Here is a 9,333-nt window from a genome sequence, read left to right as displayed (position 1 = left end):
TAGGGAGGGTGGGTGGGGGACACAAAGGGATCCTGCCACCTAGGAACAATTCAGGTATTGCCTGGAGTGCTACATTGGGCGCTGTAAGGTCTGGGATCTGTTCCCAGTTCTGCCACTTACTCTCTACGGGCCCTTGGGTATGTTACCTTCTGTTAAATTGAGCCAGCGATCCTGACTGGGGTGGGAGTATGGTTGCAAGGCCCATTTCTGGTAACATGGAGCCCAATACAAAGTATTTTGAGGCCCTGAACCAGAAGACACACTAGGAAAGGACAGGGCTGTTGTTCCTGGGCTGAATCCTGAGGTCCTTTCGCAGCCTAATGCCCACTGTAGTCGGTGGGAGCTTGCCTGAGTAACTTGGGAGAAAGGGTCCCAGGTTTGCCCCTCTGTCGCCATATGTGGTGGTTAGAGGGTTGGTGTTTGTTTGGTTCAACCCTGTTTTGCAGTGCTAGCCTGTGGTTGTTCCTTTCCCCTGTATTTTTTATAACTAAGGCCTGGTCTGCTCTGTGATGTTTGGCAGCAAATCTTTGCATGTGTCCTCCCTCAAAGCTCTTCTTTGCTAGCCCAGGAGACCCTTCTCTGGCAGCAGAGTTAAACCGCCTCTCCTGAGCAAAAGAAGACACACGTAGACACTCCTTCCCCACCCTTTACTGCCTGTAGGGTCCCTTCAGCAGCTGGTGCCCTGGCAGCACTTCTGCCTCAGTAAAGCTGCACAGAGCTGGCAGAAGCACGTGGTTGTGCCCAGGCTGTGGGGGCTCCATAGTGGTGGCTGCTGGCCTTGACCAGAACTCCTGCTGGCAGAGCCAGGTAAGTGTGGACAAGGCCTAAGGTAGTTCGGTAGCAAAATGGCATCCTTCAGGCTTCTTGTGCTCCTGCCACTTATTTTTTTCCCCACGTCTGCAAGGGTGCTGATTGGTGGGTTGGAAATGTGGGAGGGGAACGAAGGGCAGGAGCCAGTTGGACTCAGCATGTGGTGTCCGTGATACCTGTAGAAGGAGCTCCTTTCCCAGTCCCAGCTGGTGCCCATCATTCATACACTCATGGCTTTGCTTGACCCCAGTAGCTGCAATTCATTCCCAATGCAGTTCCCCCAGTGGTAGCAATAGGGAATGCCAAGGCATTTATACCAAAGGAGTCCTGTAGCCATGCTCAGAGGGTATAAAGTGCTCCCCCCCACCTCCAATCCTGCCTGCATCACTGTTAGAGTTGTACCAGCAACAAATTCCAGGTGCAAGATTGCTGGCACGGCTGCAGCCCACGTGTTAGAGTGGTGCCACTCCGTTGGTTTGATGGCAGTGGTGGGGAGTTGCCTGCTTGTCAGTCAGCAGAGCTACTTCCCCAGGATCTCACCCGATGTTTGCTCGGCATGTCCTGGTGGCAGAGCTGTTTTGTGGGATTTCATCCCTCATTAAGATAAAGAGGGTTTGAACCAGTTCCAGGAGAGGAATGTGCGTGAGCCGGAGTCAGTGCAGACCTCAACTGATCGCCAACAAGAAGTGATTTATAATATCACTTCTGTGCACTTGGCTTTATGCCTCTGTCAAGGGATGGCCTGTATCTATACAAATATATCTGCACTGTACAATGTATATTACTTTCCAAAGGCAGGAGAAGAGCATAGCTTTGCCACACTTGGGAAAGTTTTAAAAGCCTGCTGTATCCTTTTCTCTCCACTGTTTTGCATCTGCTCATCACCTTGTGCATTGGGAAGGGCCTCCAGGTGCTGTATAAGACCTTGGTGGAATAAATCAGTGCTCACCCCATTTCACCCAAAGAAGGGACAAAGGAAATATTCAGGCCAGAGATGCTAAGAGAGAATTTTGCTTCTGGGCAAAATGCCAGGTGATCTACAGGCTAGATCTCCAGGAAAGGTTTCTGGCTGTACATGGCAGCGAAGTGCTTCTGTGTGCACCTGATTTGCTTGGGCAGTTCCAAATATGCATGCGTTTGCAGTGCTTTGACATGCTGATGACCAGCAGTGATTCCTGCTGGCTGCTTGCTCAGAAATTCCTGCAGCTGCATGAGCAAAGGAAGTGTGCAGATTTGTGCACACATGATTGGGCGTGCTCTCACCACTTGCTTCCAGCACTGCTTGTGGAGCAGGCAGGAGCAGTTGTCTGTCAGACACAGCCTGCACAGTGGGGCAGGTACCACACATGTCACAGAGGGTGAAGGACTGAGCTGATCCTGCCATTTGAAGGCAAAGCCTCTAAGTTCCTCATCCAGGTTCTTGTGTATGCTGACTAGGTTTGGGTATTTGACCGGTTAAATAAAGTTTGGTCAATTGACCAGTTCAACATTGGTCAAAAATTATAAGAAATTGCCAATGGGTCCAAATAATACACAGAAAAAGCACACATTTTCTGTTAAGAAATGTGTTAAAAACGAATACTTCTGTCAAGAAAACTACAAAAATAATGTCATTTTTTTGTAAAATTTCTATAATCTTTGACTGGTCAATTGACAGTATTAGACCAGTCAGTTGACTGGTTTGTCTACCCTAGTGCTGACCATCTTAATATAGGGCTGTCTCACTGGGAGAGGGCTCATCTGCTTTTGTATGACCTTCTCTCAAGAGAACTGAAACTGTGCATGCAACCAGCACTGGGGCCTGGCTTCCATGAAGGAAAAATAGAACAAGACACCCAGGATCAAGCCAAGACACTTGGGAGGAATTTACACTATCTTCATGGTACAAGAAAGAGGTTATTTGATAGTGGGTATAATTTAAGGAGAGACACAGGTAGGTTGTCAGGACAGACTTCCTAGCAGTGAGATATGTTAGGCTACGGGATAGTCTTTCCAGGCACATTTCCATGCTTGCAAAGTCTGCACCAAGACTGGGCAGAGCCTGAGAAGGACACGTCTGATGGCGATGTTTCCTGCTGCCACCTTGGGGAGGTGAACCAAATGCTACATCTCTTCTCTGATCCTCAAGGTGAAAATTGCAGTGGTAGGAAAAGGAGTGGGATCTGCAGGTATTGCTGCAGACTCTTTGCAGCAGGTAAACATATGCCTTGCACCCAACAAGTAATTGGGCATGCAAATTAGGAACGTGGATATGCTTGCATTGTCATGTGTGCAGCTGGCAGTGCGCTGTTGGGGAGCCAGCACCCCTTTGACGGCAGTGCATTGTGTTGGAGCAAAGTTGACCCACTTGGAGGCATTGGTTGGCACGAGCTGGTGTCACCAGGTGCAAAGCCACACCAGGCAGAGACTCCCAGCTCCTTCTTGCCCCAAGAAGAGTTTCTGAAACAGCCAACAACAACAGGGGTATGCAAGTAGCATGAAGCACATCCACACCGTGAGCCCCTGCTGTTGTGTGCATCAGACTCTCAATCTTGGATGTGACATGGGTAACTGCTTGTTGGAGCACCAAGGGGTTGAGTCGCACAGAAGGCTTTAACAGCACATGAATTATGCCAGCAAAGTAAACTGCCCCAATTGCTGTGAGAGACTGGGAAGGCTCATGGTATTTCTCAGGGTCCAGATGTCCAACCTCACACACTGCAGGCATCAAAACTAATCTTTGTACCAGATCCAAGGACTCATCTCTCCTGGCTTTAGGCATCTCCTGGTCCTGCCTCCTGAGGAAATGCCAGGGACAGGCAGCAGCTGGGACTCTATAAGGCCCAGTGATTTCTTTGGGCCCTGTAGCAGAATTTTTCAACCTGTTAATAAGACACTGTGGGGAAAGGGAGAGGGAAAAATAGAGATGAGCTCTGAAAAATGCACAGTATTAGGTGCCTGATGAGCTAGATCTCGTCAATAAGACACTGAGCGTTTGGTGGCTTCGCTCAAACTGCCAGAAGCCTGCTCCCTGTATGCACATAGGCATGCACTTCACACACATTCTCTTGCACACTTAGCTCATTGCACTTGTGAAAAGAAGTCTCCCAGGGCCCTTCTCCTCAGGTCATCTTTATGCAGAAGCACACTGATTGGGTTGAAGGATGCAGCCAGGAGTGTGGGTAGAGTTGCCTCCTGGAGTCAAGCTGCTATCATTATGTAGTCAGGGTAGCCCATCCCTGGGTTCGCTTCAGAGAGGATCAGGCATTTGGAGCATCCACAGAACCTGTCTTGTATTTGGGTTATGGCAGCTCCCTGGAATTGCAGGCAGACTCCAGAACAACCATTACCGCAAACTTCTGTTGCTGGTATTTGGCTGCAGACCTGTCACAATCTCATAACGGTGTAAGTCGATGGTGAGTTCCTGTGGGGTCAGCTTTGGGCCATGCACTTCAGCTGGCAGCAGCAGCCAGAATGGGTGCTGTCTGCCGTCTTTGCTCTTGCTGAGAAACATGGGTTCATCAGAAAGAACAAAGGAAAGGGGAGAATTGACTGGCTTCAGATGATGGGAATGGGTCACCTTTAACCTGCAGTGCAATGGCAAGGAGAAACTGAAAATCATTCCTATCCAACGGGCCTTTGATGGCAAGTATGAAATGATGGGACAGTCTTGGTCCAGGTCAGGGAGAACAGGTATTCACATCATAATGGACTGGGTCCACCAATGTCATTCCTCGCTGCTGGAGATCTCTGCAGACTGGCCAAGGATTGAGCAGGCTGGAGGAATGCAACCTGTCATCCTTAGAAGATGTCTCTGCAGGGCAGGGGTGAGGCACATGTTCAGAGTGGCCATGCTTGGATATCACTTCTGCTTCAAGGGGTGACAGTCTATCCTCTTCCCAGAGCTCTCAGCTCAGTTTGAAGGATCCAAATGATGGATTAGTTAACGCCTCTCCAGCCGCTCCTACGCAGAAAGCCTCTTCTTCATCATTTGCTGTGTTTCAAGGCACTGGACAGTGAGAGCTGCGGAGCTTCACTGGGCTGGAAAATGAAATGGGTCAGCACCTGGGGGTGACAGCTGAAAAGAGTAATCAGTTCTGCTAACAGGTCCCTTTAAACAGCAGGAGTGGACACCTCAGCATCTATATAACGCGTGGTGTGAGGGAGAGAGAGAAAACTGTGAGCTGGGAGTGGAGCAGATAAACGAGATGTGATTGGGAAGGCTGCTCCAATTTATTCTTCATCTGTGTCACTTTCCTCTGGCTGGAAGTTTTACAGGGAGCTTTTATAAGCAATCAAAGGCAGTGACTCCCTTGCTTTCCTCTCATGAAAGCGGGCGAGAGGAGGAGACCAGAGGCAGGACAGCTTCCCTGTGTCGAAATGCAATTGCTGAGTGGGCCTGTTGGTTTACGGTCATTATTTTGCTTTTGCATTACAACACAACTATTAATAACCAGCACAGCACCCACCTTGGGTCTCCTTCTCCCTCTCTCACTCTCTCTCTTCCAAGCTGACTTAATGAAGCCAAGTTTGCAAATGAAACATAATTTCAAAGACAGGCGTGTTGTCGGAAGGTCTGGGGATGATGTATGCCTGTTCCTGCTCGTTAGCAGCTGTCTCTTTAATTACCGCAGATGCTAACGAGATGCTAACAGCATATGGTGACAGGGAGAGCAGCCGCACTTTGCACCAAAGTACAATTTATTTGCGAGGCGGCCGGGCAAGGAGGGGAGGGGAGAGGGCAGTGGGGTGGAGCGCAGTGGACTTTCTCCTAGCCCTTCGCACCCCCGCCTCCCCTCTGCTCGGGTTTAAAGCCAGCTGGCAGGAAGTGGTGCACTTTAGGGATGCTCGAATCACAGGGCACAGTGTGGGCAGCTTTGTTATAGGGCTGTTTCTCTTGCCATCCCCACACTTTCTCTCTCATCCTTCTCCTGCCCTCTTCCCAGTACTTTTCCCACCCCATCCCTCACTCTGCTCTTAACCTAGTGCCCAAGTATTTGGCATGTCCTTGCTTTTCCCAGTTGAATGCACGGTCCATCACATCCCCTTCATCTGCTTTGTTCTCCTGCAATAATGCCTGTTTCCCTTTGTCTCCCTCTCCCACCATTTTTGTAGCTGGCACCTGTATGCTGAAATCACTATGCCTGACAGCTCTGAGCTGGGTGAGGTGGCACTGGTTTGATGGAGGGGGTATGCACTCCAGGTAGTCAATTGGCTTGATTGATTGAAGGGAGATTCCACCAGTCAGCCTAAGCTGCCATTGAGAAAGCTGCTGATTGAAGTCTTATGAGCTGGCCTTTGGCTCCCTCTTTCTGTTGGATGCGTCTGCCTGTGGCCTCTTTTGCCACATTATCAGGATACCCCATTTATCCTTCCATTCAGGAGTATGAAGCCAGAGATGAAATCCCAAATCCTCACCCCTTTCATAGGCCTTCATTTCCAGCTTGTGGGTGGCTTTTCTTGGCCAGTTCAGACTGTAATTCAGACTGGATCATATTGCACAAGCTCAGGAGGCACCAGCCATCAAGACCCAGATGGCCACCTCAACTCACCTGTAGTCAGAGAGGTGTTCCCAGCCTGGGTCAGCTCTGATGCTGACTGGCTGCTTGACCAAGTTTAGTTTCTCTGCTTTAGTTTTCTCACCTTTCAAATGGACTCTGCAAGGTTGAACAGTGTGGACAGTCTGGATTTTTTTGGGAACCATTGTGTGACTGGGCTAGGGACTGTGATTCTAGTTCAGACATAAACTAGAAAATAAACAGAAGCTGGCCGTAAGGATGATAGGAGGCTGCCCTTAAGAGAAAGAAGTTACTTCCGTTTTTCCCAGCCTTTGAGATCAGAGTGCTTACGATGATATTTTACAGTTTATTCCCTCCACGGCATGTAGTCACACAGCTATCTGCTCTTGGTAACGTAGTGATGACACAGTCATATAGGGCTTCGTGGGCAAAGGCTGGACGCTGTGTTTGTAAGTCCCATGTGGGCCTGTGAATTGAGGTTAGATCCTGTAAGGACATGGCAGGTTCCCATCATGCAGTAGCTGGGGACTTCCATGAAGGGTTAGGATTGGTGTCTGGTGCCCTCTCACTTTTTGCTCTTTCCTACTTCTCTCCCTTCAGGAGTGTGCTGGAGAGCCTCTTTTCATGCTGTACTGTGCCATCAAACAGCAGATGGAGAAGGGACCCATTGATGCCATCACAGGAGAGGCCCGCTACTCCCTGAGTGAAGACAAGCTTATCCGGCAACAGATCGACTACAAAATGCTGGTTAGTGCAAGCAGGAGCTTCGCCCAGGACTGGTTCTTGCCAGGACCCCTAGGTTCAGCTATTTAACAAGGTCTTTATGGCACCAAGGTACTTTGCAGAGAGCAGTTTATCTCATTTTTCTCTCTAGCATTTCTAGCTGTGCCTCTTACCCTGTCTGCGTCGCACCCTCTGCACCTTGGGCTAGGAAGGGTGGGTGGTACATGGCAGATGGCGAAACCTGAACACAGGCTGATTCCCCCCTTTGAACAGATGGATGGATGCACTGCACTGACAGAGAAGGGCAAGGAGTGGGTATTGGAGGGCAAGCATGGCTATTGAGCCCAGCCCATTGCAACCTGGAGCTTGGGCCTATGGGCCATTGGGTTTCTTGGGTGGAATTGGGGACCTCTTTGCCAAGGACAGCAACAGCTGTAGGGATTACATATATATCTTCTCCCTTCATCTTCTCCAAAAGGCCTTGAAATTACCAGGGAGAAGCCCTGACTTTTGCCATCTTTCACCTTGATTGCCTTCCCTGTCCAGCTTCATGACTAGGATAAACCCCCTGCCAATTCTTCCTTTGTCTTCCCTTTGACTGAGTTGGGAGTAGTGGTGTTCGTGAACAGTCTGCTGCCCTTTGTCCACAGAACGTGCGCTGAGCTCTTCCCAGTCAAAGCTAAGGTTACGTACAACCACTTTATCTGAAGCAAGATTTCTTGCTTTGCCCTGTTGGAACCGTCTCTGTGCTGGGGTTCAAATGGTTCTTTGGTTCTTTATGCTGTCCAGAAGGTGGGGGAACATGCTGTTCAGTAGCAGCTGGCCTGGTCCTAGACTCTGCAGGTGTCCATGCACAGGGATGGATTAGGATCAGATGCTGGTTTTTTGGTTTTCACACAGTTGCCTGCCCCCAGGATCCCTTTGATGAGATTTTTTTGGTTTCCTGGCATGGCGCAGAAATGTTGGCATTGGAGGTAGGGGGTGGGGTGGTAATCGCATCCAGTTTTGGGGGGCAGAGCTATGTTTCACAGCTGCCTTTTCTCAAAACCAGTGGCTGATGGATAAGGAGGTGTACTGCCAGTGGACAGCTGCGTGACCTGCACCCTGTCTCTTCCCTCACACCTCACCCAAGGGGTGCCTGGTCACACGAGTTTCTCTGCTTCCCTGTGCTGCACAGACGCTGAACTGTGTGAACCCTGAGAACGAGAACGCCCCCGAGATTCCTGTTAAGGTGCTCAACTGCGACACCATCACGCAGGTGAAAGAGAAGCTGCTGGATGCCGTGTACAAGGGTGTGCCCTACTCCCAGAGGCCCAAAGCAGGAGACATGGACCTGGGTAAGATAAAGATGGAGGTGCTTTCCAGCAGGTTGGTACAGGGGCAGATGGCGTATTCCAAAAGCAGCCCAGAGCAAGGCCTGCTTGGGTGTTTCTGCAGAAGCTGGAGCACACAGTTATAGGGTTTCTTTTGGAGCCTGGGGCCTAGAAGAACCACTGCATTTAATCTGCTATCCTGTTGTGTACAAAACATGTACTTACAGCTATATGCCAGATATAAACTAGGTTTCATATCAAGCAGGTTACACTATACACACCAGTATGTGCAATAGGACCAGCTTGGCATTTAATGCTCTATGCTGGCATACAGGAGAGAGATCTGGCTTTGCTTCCCAGTCCTGGGCTCCTAGTTTCCAGACTGCCAAGGGCAGGCAGTGTTGTAGTGATGACATTCTCAGCCCCTAAGTGGGAGAGTTGCAACTCCCAGCCCCTAAGTGGGAGAGTTGCAACTCCCAACAGTGACCCCTGGGAATAATTTACAAGGAGCATAGACTGGATGTCTGGAGCAGGGGAGGAGCCCATCTAGTCCATCAGAATTGTGGTCTTGGAGGTTTTGACCTCAAAAGCAGTGGGTGCAAGATGTGGGGGAATCCTCACAACAATGTCAGGTCACTGGGTGATTAAAGGGTGCATTGCAATAAATGGGGGAGGATAGATTGGAGCTCCCTTCTGTGGCTTGGTTTGTGATTTAGGATGGACAGGGTGACATAAAATTATTTGGAAATTTTCGGACCAAAAATGTTTCTCCCCATCAAAAAAAATGACCAATTCATTGAAACCACAATATTTTGTGGAAACTGTTTGGCTTTGATAAACTTCTACCTGTCAGCTAACCTGGCCTCTTAAGTTCTAGTCTGAAGGAAGCCCGATCATTCTGACTGCCTCAAAGCAATTCAGGGACTTCAAGGCTCCCTGTTGTAGGGGTGGGAGCCCCATGCTCCTGGTATAGGAGCATGGGACTCTTT

The 9,333-nt window shown here is 49.6% G+C and overlaps 1 protein-coding gene across 1 annotated transcript in view; it reads left to right on the top strand.

Moving 5' to 3' along the window:
- PLXNA1 (plexin A1) overlaps positions 1-9,333 on the top strand; it is a 265,521-nt gene that overhangs the window by 230,382 nt on the left and 25,806 nt on the right. Inside the window, exons 25-26 of the mRNA XM_019504928.1 lie at positions 6,909-7,055; positions 8,209-8,368. Coding sequence (XP_019360473.1) covers positions 6,909-7,055; positions 8,209-8,368 — 307 coding nt within the window. The remainder of the gene's footprint in view (positions 1-6,908; positions 7,056-8,208; positions 8,369-9,333) is intronic.

This window comes from Gavialis gangeticus, unplaced genomic scaffold, assembly GCF_001723915.1.
Source record: "Gavialis gangeticus isolate Ggan-Ray unplaced genomic scaffold, GavGan_comp1, whole genome shotgun sequence".
NCBI classification, from domain to species: Eukaryota; Metazoa; Chordata; order Crocodylia; family Gavialidae; genus Gavialis; species Gavialis gangeticus.
Note: the sequence above shows the minus strand (reverse complement) of the source record. Positions and strands in the feature narration are given on the sequence as shown.